General features: G+C 42.1%; 1 protein-coding gene and 1 long non-coding RNA gene across 2 annotated transcripts; one reads left to right on the top strand and one right to left on the bottom strand.

Annotated features, from left to right (window-relative positions):
• The first annotated feature begins 2,697 nt into the window (after positions 1-2,697).
• Positions 2,698-8,817, top strand: proza (protein Z, vitamin K-dependent plasma glycoprotein a). Its single transcript, XM_031312767.2, has 9 exons — positions 2,698-2,933; positions 3,870-4,008; positions 4,662-4,822; positions 4,997-5,021; positions 5,109-5,222; positions 5,395-5,529; positions 6,658-6,773; positions 6,861-6,978; positions 7,824-8,817. Exons 2-9 carry the CDS (start codon positions 3,930-3,932, stop codon positions 8,357-8,359), a joined length of 1,284 nt encoding a protein of 427 aa, XP_031168627.1. The 5' UTR covers positions 2,698-2,933; positions 3,870-3,929; the 3' UTR covers positions 8,360-8,817.
• Positions 8,032-11,060, bottom strand: LOC118494152. The gene is made up of 2 exons (XR_004896236.1): positions 9,691-11,060; positions 8,032-9,498 (listed from the first exon to the last, which is right to left on the bottom strand). It is a non-coding gene; the product is annotated as an uncharacterized LOC118494152 (long non-coding RNA).
• Between the last annotated feature and the right edge of the window lie 4,009 nt (positions 11,061-15,069).

Genomic DNA, 15,069 nt, shown 5'->3' with positions numbered 1-15,069 from the left:
CTGTTATATCCATCAGAAAGTTGTCAAGTAGCAGGTGACATTAATTATAGATGCCTTCTGTGATGGCTGTTTGTTTAGTGTGCCTTTAAGATTGCACCTTGGATTTGTAGAGGAATGGATCAGCGAGGTCACACGTGAGCGCTGTGCCGCTCTTTCTTTTCGGCTCCCCTCCAATTTAGAGCCGGCACTCAAAGAATAATGAGGACTGGGAAGAGTGAGAGAGAGAGAGAGAGAGAGAGAGAGAGAGAGAGAGAGAGAGAGAGAGAGAGAGAGAGAGAGAGAGAGAGAGATAGGGAGGGAGAGAAAGAGAGAGAGAGAAAGAAAGAAAGAAAGAGAGAGAGAGAGAGAGAGAGAGAGAGAGAGAGAGAGAGGGAGAGAGAGAGAGAGAGGAATACAAGAGGGCGTTGTTGAATAAAACAACTGAAAGAAAGAGATGGATGATTGCGGGAGATATGCAGAACTATGCACTCCAGTGCATGCAAACTCAGTGATGCTCTCACAGTCAACATATTGTTGCACATGATGTAACACATGCATGTACTCAACAACAACTTTGAATTTCTTTGGATTTTACCTTAGACCACAGTCACAAGGGAAATTACGACAATCTTAATCATTTACACATTCAGCTGCAGCTCTGCATGTTGGGGCAGGCTCTCCATCTGCTCTCCCCACCCCTGGGTGAGTCTCCCTAGACTGGGCAGTCCAGCTCTTGCCCCTGTCCAGCACCAGGGACCAGCTGGTCCAAGCAGGCTCTGATAATACCTCAGTTATTAGGCTTGGGAAATGGAGACATTTAACATGGCTGCAGCTGAGACTAAAGCCCCACGGCCCTGTCTGCAAATTACATTGCTCTCACAAACAATCCCATTGAAATAAGGCCACAGAGGAGGGACTTTGGGTTTGGAAAGCGTAGCCTTGATGGCCTAGTTTCAGCAGCTCTTATCATTTGCCTGTTTTATCATTGACAGGCTTCTAGCTTTTATTTTTTGTATAGATATGAGATATGTCCTTCATTGTGCCAAAAACTTCACGGCCTCTCTGCACTCAGTCTCTCAACAGTTTCCATCTAATCCTCATGTCCACTTTGATTTTCACTCTTCTGCTTTAGCTAATTTGTGCAGAGCCCCAATCAGGTTGTCGGCTGTTTGCTGTTGTCTAGACTCGTTTGTGTTTGCTTGCAGTTAAGCTTCTCCTATTGATCACAGCAGATAGCATCCTATTTTGTTTGATCAAATGTGCACATCAGAAGAGTTCCTGATCCTGATCACACTGCTGAGGAAAACAGCAGCGGTGGTCCTAAATCTTTTTTATTCATTTAGCACTGGTTTTCCAGCCAAAGTTTATTTCTGCACAAACATGCACAAATTCATGCAAAAATCAGGCCACGTATTAAAAAGCAGGATCCAAACTAATACTGCATGTTTTACCTTGTGTCTCCTCATCACAGTGTGTGGCCTCTATGTGGGGCAGTTTGACCAAAGAAGGATTTTTCTTTCTCAGATTTTTTTTTATTAGAAGGGTTTTTAGATGCCGGAAGAGGTGAAAATATCCATATTTCACCTCCCAAAAAAGCAAAAACTTTTTAAAATTCTTTTTATCGCCTGACGACCTCCTCAGATTTATCGTTGGACCCCTTCGGCAGTCCTGATCCCCAGGTTAGGAACAATAATGTGCTGTTGCTGGTGGCACAATGAGACTTGAAATAAGCACTACAAATGTATGAAAATGCAACCAATGTTTGAGTTGCAAAAACGTTTCATCTCACATTTCACCTTCATTTGTACTGTGGACAGTGGTGGAAGAAGAACTCAGATCCTTTACTTAAGTAAACAATACCACAATGTAAAAATACTCCATTACTGCATAAGTAACAGTCATACATTTAAAGTCTTAAGCAAAAGTACAGAAGTATCATCAGCAACATGTACGGCTATATCGGTTTAAATTACATTATAAAAACTGATGCATCAATGTGTAAGCAGTATTTTGCTGTTGTAGCTGGTTGAGGTGGAGCTAGTTTTACTACTTTATATATATACTGTAAGGTAGTTTAGTCCTGTGGTTCTCAGCCTGGGGGCCGGGACACTCGAAAGGGTCATAAGACAAATCTGAGTAGTCATGAGATGACTAACGAGAGAGAAAATAAATTTCTGATACACAAATGTGGATTCATTTTTCAGACTTTTCTCTATTTGTTTGTGAAATATTGGATAATCTTACATATTTGGGCCTCAACAGTTATCTAAAGGAAACCATCTGAGAAATTTGGAAAATTTTTGATTTGAACTGCTAACAACTCATAGACATCCGGAAACTGAAATGGAGCCCCTACTAAACACTGCTTTCTTGTAAGGGGTCACAGGCAAAAAAGTTTGGAAACCACTGGTTTAATATTTAACAATTAGCGACTAGAAACTAGTTACTAAAGCTGTCAAATAAATGTAGTGGAGTAAAAAAGTAAAATGTTGCCCTATTTGTCGAAGTTTAAAGTAGCATAAAATGGAAATACTCAAGTAAAGTACCTCACAATTGTACTTAGTACAGTGCAAGAGTTGTCTTGTCTAATCTGTTCCTTGTAAGTTTTTTTTGCTCTCTATGAGCTTGAGGTTTTTACCTATTATCTTTACTGTAATGCTCTTTAAACTCATCTTTATCCGTCCTGCAGGCTCTTAGTAAAAAAAAACGTTAAGGAGTCACCCACAGTGTGGGTCTAATCCTGCAGGGCAACGTACTGTACCGCACTGTGACAGTCTTACAGCACCCTCTGGTGGCCACTCTTTGTCATTACACTCACCACAAGCAGTAAGCAGCAGTGAGCAGCCTCGGATGTTGTCATCATCTGTTATTTTAGATCAATAGGCTCGATCCGTGCAGCAGGCTGTGGATTGTTTCAGGACCAGCGGGCCAGTACCTTGATTCAGTCCGGAGCGGTAGGTACCGAGCTTCACTGTTGTTGTCGTTGTTGTTGTTGATTCGTACCGTTACTCTCAGAAACATGTTGGACCCGCCCTGAAAACAGAGACGGATTTGTAAATATTTAAATGTTTGTGTACGTGAAACATTCTAGCAGCTTGTAGGATCATTACTGCAGCACAGAAGATGCGTTACAATTGTTCTGGCTCCTCTTTGTTCGGTAACACCACATGAGCTAAATGCAGACTGACTGGTGGATAAAACGCTACGCAGACAGAAAACGTAAGCTCTCTAACGTAAAAAATAAACACATTGTCCTCTGCAGATCTGACTCTCAGTACTGAAAACGTAAATTATATTTGTTAAGAGGCCTTCAGTGTTTGTTTACAAGGTGTAAACAGATAGTCTATAAGGCCCATTTATATGACAGCAGTGCAGCGAAGACATGCAGGAAAACTGCACAATCACTGAAAACAGTATGAGGTCATGTACTCATACATTATTAAACAAATAAAACACAATAACAATACATTCACAACATGGTATTACATTTCCTTGTGACTGGGAGGTTTGAATTGACTTTGAATTATTATTTTTCTATTTCACTGTGTTTTAATCCTCCTGTATCTGTATTTATGTCTTTTTTATGTTAGTTGACTTTTTTCTTTCTAAATTCTACTCGTAAAAGGTGCTATATAAATACATTATTTACTTAACAAAAATAAGGCAAATTTGTTTTATTTATAGATTATCATATTATCTTCTATGATATAAATTCTATTTCTTATTGAATTGCATTTTCATTACTTTGTTACTTTAACTCAATCATGAAACACAATACAGGCAAAAGCAATGTTAAGAAAACAAACACATTTGTAAGACACTATGAGACAAAGCTCATAATTTTAAGGTGAGTGTCAATCATGTCTGTAATCTGCTCGTCTTGTTTGTAGGAGAACACATTGATCCCTGCTGTACCGACAACTTGACTCAGATCACACTTCAGTGTCACTATGCGCTCCTCCATCACATCTGCCGCTCTGCTGTGTCTGCTGGCGGGGGCTGTGGCAGCCGTTCAGACACCCCACACAGGTGAGTGGGCCAACGTGGAGCCAGAAGGGTCTGCAGCGCTCGACCATGGTGTAGTCTGAGCTCTAGAGAGAGGAAAGAGAAGTGAGGAATTAAAAGGTGGTCAAGATGGCAGCAGGCTGAGTATATGACATGTCAGACTCTCTCTGCTGTGTTTTTAAGAGATTCGGGGTGGGGGCTTTATCAAATAGCAGCTTTAGCCTCTATTTAGCAGATTTGGGTTAGTTTACTTCTATGTTATCAGATAAAAAAGTTCATGTTTTTTTAAATGTTCTTGATATTTTCATGATGATTACCGTCTTGACAGTTTAATCGATTTATTGTTAGGTTTATAACATGTCACAACAGTCCAAAAAATAGTTAGTGATTATTTTTCTGTCAGCTGCAAACCAAAGAGAAAACAATCTGAGTCTCTGGGGGGAGAAGAACCATGACAAAGAGTTCATTTTCTAATGCTATAAAATAGAAATCTTAGTATTATTCAATTGGCAAAATAGTAGGTCTAATCAATCAACGGAAACATTTCAATCTCTCAAAAACTAGTTGCTAATCACACAAAATCTGTGCAGCTTCAAGCCTCTTTATGGGTAAACAGCTTCAAACTGTAGGTCAGTCTGTTGTGGATGAACCAGCTGAGACATTACATGTTCCTCCAGTGTTCTTGGACAAGCAGCAGGCGAGCTCTGTGATCTCTCGCCAGAAGAGGAACGTGGACGGCAGTAACCCGGCTCCGTCTTCCAGCTTGGAGCAGGTTTGCATGGAGAAGGTGTGCTCGTACGAGGAGGCCAGAAAGATCTTCCAGGACTCGTACCGCACGGTGAGCTCTAGGACTTCACTGTTAACTCCCTCCTCATTTCCTTCTCTCTTCAAACCTCCTCAGTGCCTCCTCTTTTCTTTGCCTATATTCCAGTGTGCACCTATTTCATGAATGCACTGTGTAAATGCGATTGTGCAGCTTCAACTGTGCACTTATGCATATTTTCTCCTGCAGGATATCTTCTGGTCTGTCTACATTGGTAAGTGCTACGTTGATTGATTTCCCATCACCGCACAGTCATTAGCAGTACATTGCATCTTCTCATAGACTTGCTGTCTGTGTTTAGACGGAGACCAGTGTGCAGAGAAGCCCTGCAAGAATGGAGCCATGTGTTCGGACAGCGTGGGAGGCTACGACTGCGTCTGCAAGTCGGGATTCTCAGGGGTCCACTGTGAACAAGGTGAGGAGGAGGTGTTGGCAAGTTGTTTGTGAACGTCACTGTTAATTCACTTCTCATTTGGTGTGTGTGTGTGTGTGTGTGTGTGTGTGTGTGTGTGTGTGTGTGTGTGTGTGTGTGTGCGCGCGCGCGTGCGTGTGTGCTGCAACCTTTTCCTTCTGTTACCACGATGCAGACCAGACTCTGTGCATCCTGGAAAAGAACAAAGGCTGCTCCCAGTTCTGTAAACCAGGCTACACGTCCTACGAGTGCTCCTGTGCCCGCGGATGGAAGCTCAGCAACACGGACAGAAATAAGTGTGAGCCTGCAGGTACGTCTGTTTACAGTGTTTATGTCCAACTGAAATTCATAATGCATTTTTATGCTACAGCATACTTATATGCTATACATAGACAGAGAGCTTTTTGCCATACAGCCAATCACATCTTTTTATAAAGCGGTAACATTAGCGTTCCATCATAGGCAGAGCAGACGGTCACACTAACTAACAGCCAGACAACAGCCTGCTACACAACACGAGAGCCACAGACTTTGGACACCAACCCACATTAGCTTTCCTGCGAAAGTCTCCTTCTTATCTGACTTACAAACATGAAAGTCTTGTCCTGCACCATTGCTTGTTGAACGAGCCTAGACCCAGTTTGTGCTATCCAGGTAGCCAGCGGGCTGACATCTTTGTTTTGATTGGTAAACAGAGGCACAACTTGGGAAACGGGTTAAAAATCTAAATTATCATGCAGTGGACAGGATATTTTTTCATCCAGATGGTTAGAAGAGTCTTTGAATACTCTGACAATACCATCAGAACAGCAGTAAGTGTTTTTAAACAACTTTTGTGACCTAGATGTATGCTGATACATGAGAGGCACAAACTGGGGCTAGAAAAAAACCTCCAAACTAACATTCACTGGGAAAAAAGTGCTCTGCTAACATCAGTTTTCAGGCAATTTAGCTAATTAGCTGGTCAACGCAGCACATTAAACAACATGTAAACTTTGCTGCAAATGTTACTTGCCTATGACTTGTAAGATATAGTATAAGTTGGTTTACGTTTTCTATTTTGTCAAAATCTGTTCCTCTCGCCGTGGTTGGGGTTTGGGCTTAGGTTGGATTGTGGTTAGGCGTAACAGAGACAGCTGGTTAGGGTTAGGGATTAGTTCAGATTTAAGGGGAAACACATATCGACAGGGAAACTGTCTCTGACAACACTGGAGCTCAGCCTGCCCGCTGCTGTCAATCAAACATAGACACGCCCTCTAGCCAGCTGAAACGAAAAGGATCATTTGTGATATTTCCTCTGAGATCACTATTAACAATAGATTTAGAAAAAAAATTTACATTATTTTCAACTGCAAAAAGGGATGACTAAATGTGATTTCAGTCGGAGAAATAATGCAATAAAATAAAGTAATTATATCATCTCACATTCTTCTCTCAGTCCAATTCCCCTGTGGTAAGGTGAACAGTCTGAGTCGGTGGGATGCCAGACTGGCCAGCAATGTTCGCAGCAACTTTGAAGGACTTAGCTGTAGTTCTACAGAGTGTCCCTGGCAGGTAGGAGCCCCCACACTCACACTGTGACACATTACAGGTCTCAACAAACCAGGGTCTTATTGCTGCATGTCATTGTGTTTTTTTCAGGCTCTTCTGAAAAGTTCAGAGTCTGCAGGTTTCTGTAGCGGCGTCATTCTGAAGGAGAACCTGGTCTTGACTTCAGCTCAGTGTGCCAACAAATACAGCTCCTTCCAGGTGGCTGTCGGTGAGTAGACAAAACACATATTCATTACTTTACCACTGTAACTGCTACTACTAATGAAAAAGACAAAACAAATAACAACAAAAGCTACAATAATGACATCCCCTGATACAAAATAACACCCATTACCCCCGAAAAATTTTCACATAAGCTTAATGTCTTAAGGACATAATGCAATACCCATTTTTTTAAACTAAGAAGAACTGTGTACAATGTTGAGCTTTTACTTGATACAGAGTCTGCCTCCTCTACTGAGCTGCACGCAAATCCAATTATAGTAGACATTTGTATTATTATTAATTGGCTTATTTATAAATTATAATAAAAAAACTATACCACTTTTAAGCACAAATACATAATACAGATAAAGAGAAAGACTACACAATTTTTAAGTGTAAAATGCCATGAAAGTCTAAGATATATCAGTGACAAATGACCACATGTCAGTAGGGCTGCATTTAACAACTATTTCCATTAACAATTAAAGGGCTGATTATTTTCTCAATTAATTGATTAATTGACAAAATGTCAGAAAATAGTGACAAATACCTGTTATAATTTGTTAGAGCCCAGTGTGACCTCTTTAAATGTCTTTTGTCCAATCATCAGTTCAAAATCCATACGTATTCAATTTCCTAGCACATAGTCAGAGCTTTAAATCTTCACATTTGAGAAGCTGCAACCAGAAAATATTTGGCATTTTTGTCTAAAACAAAATCGAAATAGTTGCTGACGATCAACTAACATGATTGATGGACTAATCTTTGCAGCTCTACATGTCAGTATGTGTGCATGAGCTTGAGAAACACCATCATCCTGAATGTCTTGTCTTACCTGCATGTCCTCAGGCAAGCGCACCGCCAACTACGATGATAAAGAACAGACGCTGTATGTAAAAATAGTTCACGTCCACCCGCGCTATGTGGAAGGTCGACCGGAAAATGACCTGGCTGTGATTGAGCTCCGCGACCGCATCATCTTTAAAAAGGAAGTGACTGCTGCCTGTGTGCCAGAAAAAGACTTTGCCGAAAGCGTCCTGATGATGGGAGAATTCCCGGTCATAGTCACCGGCTGGAAAGAACCCAATCAGGTATCTGCTTTCCAGGGCCCGCTCACCCTTAACCAACTGGCGTACAACCGCCTGTCTCAGTGTCTGGAGACTCACCCCAACCTGATGACCAATAAAATGGGCTGCACCACTCCCCGGACCAATGCTGACTGCACCATGAGCTCTGGCAGCCCCCTGCTCACCCTGTACAAGGAGGTGTTCTTCCTCACTGGGGTGGTCAGCCAGCCGCCAGGGGCCGACTGCACCAAAGGCTACATCTTCCAGAAAGTGTCGCGCCACCTCGGCTGGCTGCGGCCTCTCATGGGTTCCCGTTAGGTGGGGTAGTCAGGGAAAACATGGAGGTTATGGAACATATATTATAATGCAGGTGAATAAATACTAAAACAGGGAATAAGATAATTTCATTTCATTGAGCCCTTCTAGCTAAACCTTCGTTTTGTCTTTCAGTCTTAATACCCATTTCCTAATGGAAAAAACTATGACAACCATATAGTCTCAATATAGGTTATTGCTTCCCATCTATCTCTGTGGACTTCCTAATTTATCCACAAAGTGGCGCTCTGTTAACATAAACAGAGAAGCACTTTCTGTATGCATCTGCCAACCAGAGGCTCAGAAGCAGCAAGAAATGCAATGAATTATTCAGCATGTGTTTTGTGACGTGGACGTACCTGTTAATAACCTTTATGTGATGTTATTTTTAGCGACTACTGTACTGGTTGACCAGATAATCACTGTTCTATGAATGTAATAAACCCTAACAATACACCTGATGTCAGTTCTGTCATTGTTTCAGGATGAAGTATACAGTAGTATTTTGGAATGATGTTGAGGAATTTTTTCAAGTAGATGTGACATTTTAAAGTTGCGGGTTAGCCCCATGAGATGCACCATTGTCTTTTTGAGGTGGATTATGGTAAAAAGAAACATGAATATTAGCAGACAACAAGAATAATATAATATATGGTAAATAAACAACAACAGAACAATCTAAATAAATCAACCAAAACAACACGCACTACATCCCTATCCCTTCCTCTGCATGAAACTAAGATATACAATGAGTGAACAACTGTCACTAGTGGCGCTAGTGATGTGCAATGAAACCTATAAGCTTCACAAGGTAGAACAAGCACATTTGAAACAAGCCATAAAGTCTTGAAGTCATGAAAAGATAGAGTAAGTTATTTAATTCTGAAGGTGATTTAAATGTAAAGGCTCTTCTAAATTATTTCTGTTACCTGCCATGTTAAAACATGCAATTTTTCAAGCATGAGCAAAGCATCAAATCTGCAGTTCTCATAGTTTCAAATGTAGATCTGACAATCTATCTCATCTAGCCTTATTTCACATTTTTGTCCCTTTATTTGCTTGCACTCACTGTCACATACCCCCGTGTTGTCTGGCAACATTTTCCCACAGACAGTTCCCTCTGCAGTCTTCTCACAGCCTTCCTGTATAAGAACAAGGCCAGGACCGTGTCATGCAGGAAGAGAAAAGGAGACACAGAAGAATGGGCAAGAGAGAGAGCGAGAGAGTAAGAGACGCCACATAACAAAAAACCTGGCCTGCCACTTCTGATCGGAAGCTTGAAAAGGACAGCTCTGAGAGCTGGGGCCCACGTTGGCTGTTGCCATGGTACTCACCTAGGAGATGGCTCCTTGCTCCCAAAAATGGCTCTGCTCCTTTACAGGGCTGTCCAGTGGAGATTAATTTGAGTGGAGCTCCTTCCTTTCTGAGTCTGGTCCTGCTCTGTGGTCCTGCCAGCTCCATTTATATGCTCAATCTTACATATACACAGAGATGCACAGGAAACACACTGAGCAAGGTAGCAGCTCAACTTCATGTGCTCTGAGCTGCTGATTCAGAATATCACTTAAATATCAAAGAGCAACTGCATCAGTTTGATTCTGTTCCCTTAATCAAACCTAAAATCTGACCAAATGGAGAGACAAGGATGTGATGTGAATGCTAAACGGGGAAAGAAAATAGCAGGAGAGGGGAAAAAGGGGCAGAGTGAGAGGTGTTTGACAGGCTGAGAAAGCAACGAGATGAAGAGATGGAAAATGGCTTGTAGATGAAGAGCAGGGACAGAGCAAGAGACCTGGGATTTTTTATGTGACACAGAAAAGAAGTCAGTCATTGTGTGGACAGATTGATGGACTTACAATATATTAGACATGAATGAAAAGGCCCTGGAGAGAAACATTAGCAAGGCCATTACTGATAGTGGAAAGTGAAAGCACTCATTGTAAAACCTTTCAGTCTACACAAATCAAATGATGCCACTGCGGGACAAGATTGCTGCAAATAGTTGAATTTTACTGCACTGTGTCAGGCATGTGGACACATCTGGCCAGTGTCCTAAATCAATAATCCTTTACTCTCCCCAAACCCAAAAAAGTAGTTGCATGCTGTGATCGTAAATCCTCCCCACCCTTTTGTGTGAGTGTGCGTCAATGCTTGTATGTATGCATAACACATACATGCTAATGTGTCTTGTGCATCTGGGGGAGCAACATCAAATTGCAGACTTTAGGAGGGATTATCTGTCTGTGTGGTGTCTGAATCCACGCAGGGGGTTAGCAATAGGCCTATGTCTGACCGTGGAAGGCAGATTGAAGGAGTCTCGTGCTATGCGTATAATGAGCGCTCTGCTATCAGTGGAGGCACGCCTATGATCCTGTGCCCCCCCCCCCCATAAAAATCCATGTCCCCAATCTTTTCTCTCTTCAGGAATTCACGGACACAGGGCTCTGCAGTCACCCCACCCGTCTCAAACTCTGCCCCACCCCAGAAAGCAGCTTCCACTTGGTTGGGTGATTGTGCATGAGGGTGGAGGTAACACAAGACCTCGAGAGGTTAGGGCCTGGAATGGGATGAAGTGGCTGCAGGAGAAAGAGAGAGACAGGCTGTGGACTTTTATATAACTCAGCTGTAGTAAAATTATCCCCTCTTATTAGTTGTTTAACAAGACTAGTCTACAGCCATGCTAGCTCCTCTGTGAGACATTGCTTAGCTTAGGCTAAATGTTAACATCAGCATGCTAATATTCTCACAATGACAATGCTAACATGCTGATGTTTAGCAGGTATAATGTTCACCACATGGATGTATCATAGTTTAGTGTGTTAGCAGGCTAACATTTGCTAATTAGCACTAATGCCTTGTTCTTGCTTACCATAAAATGACTTGTAATTGTAACAATATCTCCTACTTTGTGGTAAAAACTGCAGATGTGTCAATAAACAAACAAGCAGTAACATTGCTGCAAAGCAATTGGCAATTATATTGAAATAAAATCCAAACTGACACTAATTGAATACATGCAGCTAGTTTAAAAGGAGATGTGTGTTCGTATCTGGTTTCACCTAAATTAATCGTACAAATCAGGTATCTGGTTTGACTGCAAGGCAGCGGGGGTAACCATATTGGAATGAATGCCGCCACGTTGGAAGATTTACCCGTTCTTTCCAATCTGACAGCAGAGGCTGATGGGAATGTTATTAGTTTTGCTGGTGTTTGGTCATAAACCAAAGTATTGGACAAATTACATTTTCACCAAAGTGATCACAATTTATCCTGAGAGGGACATGGATGTCTGTACCAAATGTCATGGCAATCCATCTCAATAGCTGTTGAGATATTTCACTCAAAACCACAAATTTTAACCTCATGGTGGCACTAAAAGGAAAGTCAGAGGATCACCAAAGTCAGTTGGATTCATCCTCTGGGGACCATGAATGTCCGCTAATGGTAATCCATCTAGTTGTTAATGTAAGATAAACTTAGCACAAAAAGTAAGGAAATTTGTGCTCGGTAGATTATTTGTGGTAACAATGCTTATCCCTTTCAAATGGTGCCCCATTTGTAAGGAACATGCATTTGTGGGATGAGCAGCAGCACTGAGTATGTGGGTTGCGCCCATGAAAAAATTGCCAAATCTGCTCTGCCAATGCCAAACAGCTTATTCTGCCATTGACTCGTTTGGTGTTTGGTGGATTGGATGATTGAAGTTTGAAGAAACAAGACATATTGGCAATTTAACAATTTATTTATTTCACAAACAGGAGCCTCAGTAGCGTGTGGAAGAACCATACACAGCCACAACAGCCTGGCACCTCCTCCTCATGCTGGTCACCAGCCTGGTCACACACTGCTGTGGGATGGCATCCCATTGTTCAACAGCATTTGTCGCAAGTCAGCCAACGTGGTTGTGTTGGTCACTCTGGCACGAACAGCATGCCCAAGCTGATCCCACAAGTGTTCAATGGGGTTGAGGTCAGGACTGCTGGCAGGCCATTCCATCCTCTCCACTCCCACATTCTGGAGGTAGTCTCTGATAAACCCCGCCCTGTGGAGGCGAGCGTTGTCATCTTGGAGGATAGAGTTCGGTCCCAGACTGTGGAGATATGGGATTGCCACTGGTTGCAGAATCTCATCTAATTGGCAGCACCTCGGGGTACCAAAAGCTCAAAACAAGTGTCAATAGCAACAGCAAAATAACCTGTTTGGCAATGGCAGAGAAGATTTGGCAAATTTTTCATGGGCGCAACCCACATACTCAGCGCTGCTGCTCATCCCACAAATGCATGTTCCTTACAAATGGGACACCATTTGAAAGGGAACTAAACAGGCTTTCCAACGCTATAAGATTTATTGCCAAAAAGCATTGTTACCACAGAGAAATAATCTACCAAACACAAATTTCCTTACTTTTTGTGCTAAGTTTATTTCACATTAGACTAAAGTGGTGAACCAACCGGTGGACCGCTTATCTTGCTTGACAGCTGGATTCTTGCGATATCACAAGATGAGGGAGAATCGCAGGATCACATATCACACAAAAATCCATCTTGTCAGGCTTCAGGAATGCGTTTGTGTCTGAACTATCAGCTTACTGAACCAATGGCAGCTAAGTGGTTTAGGTGTGTGTGTGTGTGTGTGTGTGTGTGTGTGTGTGTGTGTTCTTGTTTCTATATTTGTGGGGTCCACAAACTGGGAATACAGTATACTTGTGGGGTCCGGACAGCTTTGTGGTGCCAAAATGCTGGACCCTACAACTTTAAAGGGCTGTTTGAGGGTTAAGACTTGGTTTTAGGATTAGGGTTAGAATTAGGTTATGGTTAGGGTGAGGGTAAGGGTTAAGGTTAGGCATTTAGTTGTGATGGTTAAGGTTAGGGTAAGGGGCTAGGGAATGCATTATGTCAATGACGGGTCCCCACAAAGATAGTGCCACGCACTGTGTGTGTGTGTGTGTGTGTGTGTGTGTGTGTGTGAGAGAGACGGCTATGACTGTTCGTTCAAAACAATGGAAGTGATAGATATATGGTCACCTGCCAGGTATTTTTTTAAAGTGCTTGCCCTTTTCCAAACGTTTGCCCGTTTCCAATGACGGCTTCTCAGATGGTTCTGTGTTAACAAACCATCTGGCTTATGACGCACTTCAGGTTACTGCACTGCTGCCATAGCTAAAAATCACCCAACCTCATGTTATATATAGTCTTATGATCACTAAGATGTGCTCTCTCTCCTCTATATATATATATATATATATATATATACTATAAAAGTATCATCATCATCTGATCTTCAATGACTTTCCTGTACTCCACGTATATATTTTCTGTAAAAGGTGACTTCTCTGACTGCTGATTAAAAAGAAGAAGATCCTCTATCCACCTCGGTCCACAGGCTTTAAAAACAATATGTCACTTTCAGCATGCGGACATGGTGACTAGATGATAGAGGAGGAAGGTAAATCCTGGAGCTGCCTTTATTCCACTGACCTCACCCTGACCTTCCAAGGGTTAAATCCTGATTGGAGCCATTGAGAAACCTGAGGAGCTGACAGAAAGCTCTCTAAGGCTCACTGAATGAAAACAATTGCACTACGGTCCATGTGGCGGTCTTTGAAGTGGTCACATGTGTATGTGTGAGTGTTTCTGTCCTGTCCTCCGGATACAGAACATGCAAATCTTTATATAGGTTGTTTTAAATTGACCCGACAAGGTCACATTCAGATGACCTTTAATATTTCCCCTCCCAGGTTTTCAGTATTCTGGGCGGCCAGTGACAGGCGGACAGTTTAAGTCAGCACGATGAACAGATGAGGTCAGGATTATCCCACTAAACACACTACCTTCAATACCTCAGTTACTAAGTCAGCGCATTTCACTAGTACTTGTCAGTATTTGTAGTATTTATACAAAAAATACTTGTTCAACTGACTTTTTCTTCTTCACGCTTCACATCCTCCACCTCTGTAAGATACATTGCAGTTAGTTTAAAATGGGTGTCTGGAAACAAAATGCTCTTTAAAATTAGACTCTCTTCCTGCTAATTTTGGACACCTGCATCCTGTCATAGTTAATACATCCTGTGAGGTCATAGAATCTCATCCTGATGCATGTCACTGGAAACAGATGCAGCATGTTGGCCACCCTGCCGTCGTTTTTGTGGTTCATTGTGTTTGAGCCGAGCAGGGTCTTAACGAGGTGAGGCAACCTCCGGGCAGCACAGGGGGCATGTAACGAAGGGAAGGATGAGAGAGCAGGTGGGGGAAGAGACAGCGACACAAAAAACAGAGTCTTTACATACAGCACAACATATATAGCTGCTTACACCAAAGGAAACATGGAAGACGGTGGCTGTGACGCTGTTGTTCCTGTAGACACATGACACCTTAACAGCATGTGCTCTCCTCATTAAAGGACAATAACTCACCAGGCAGAGCCAAGGTTAGCCTGCTGCCTGTCAGGGAAGCTATATTAGTCAGCGACTGAGCCCCACACATGATCATCATACTGATACAGAGGTAATTTGTCATCCTCTATAAATATTGAAGCAGGAGTTCTCCACTGGTGAAGACTATGCACAAAAAAGGGGAACCAAAACACGTTTCAGCTCGCAGACTTTGTCAGGGAAGTCAAGACAGAACACAACATCACAACAGGACAATTCATTCAGTCATCAGACACAGTCAAATTAATTACAAAATCACAAATATTATTAAAGATATTAAA

The sequence above is a fragment of the Sander lucioperca genome, chromosome 21 (assembly GCF_008315115.2).
Source record: "Sander lucioperca isolate FBNREF2018 chromosome 21, SLUC_FBN_1.2, whole genome shotgun sequence".
Classification (NCBI taxonomy): domain Eukaryota; kingdom Metazoa; phylum Chordata; class Actinopteri; order Perciformes; family Percidae; genus Sander; species Sander lucioperca.
The sequence above is the reverse complement of the archived record's forward strand: the minus strand, read 5'-3'. Positions and strand labels throughout refer to the sequence as shown.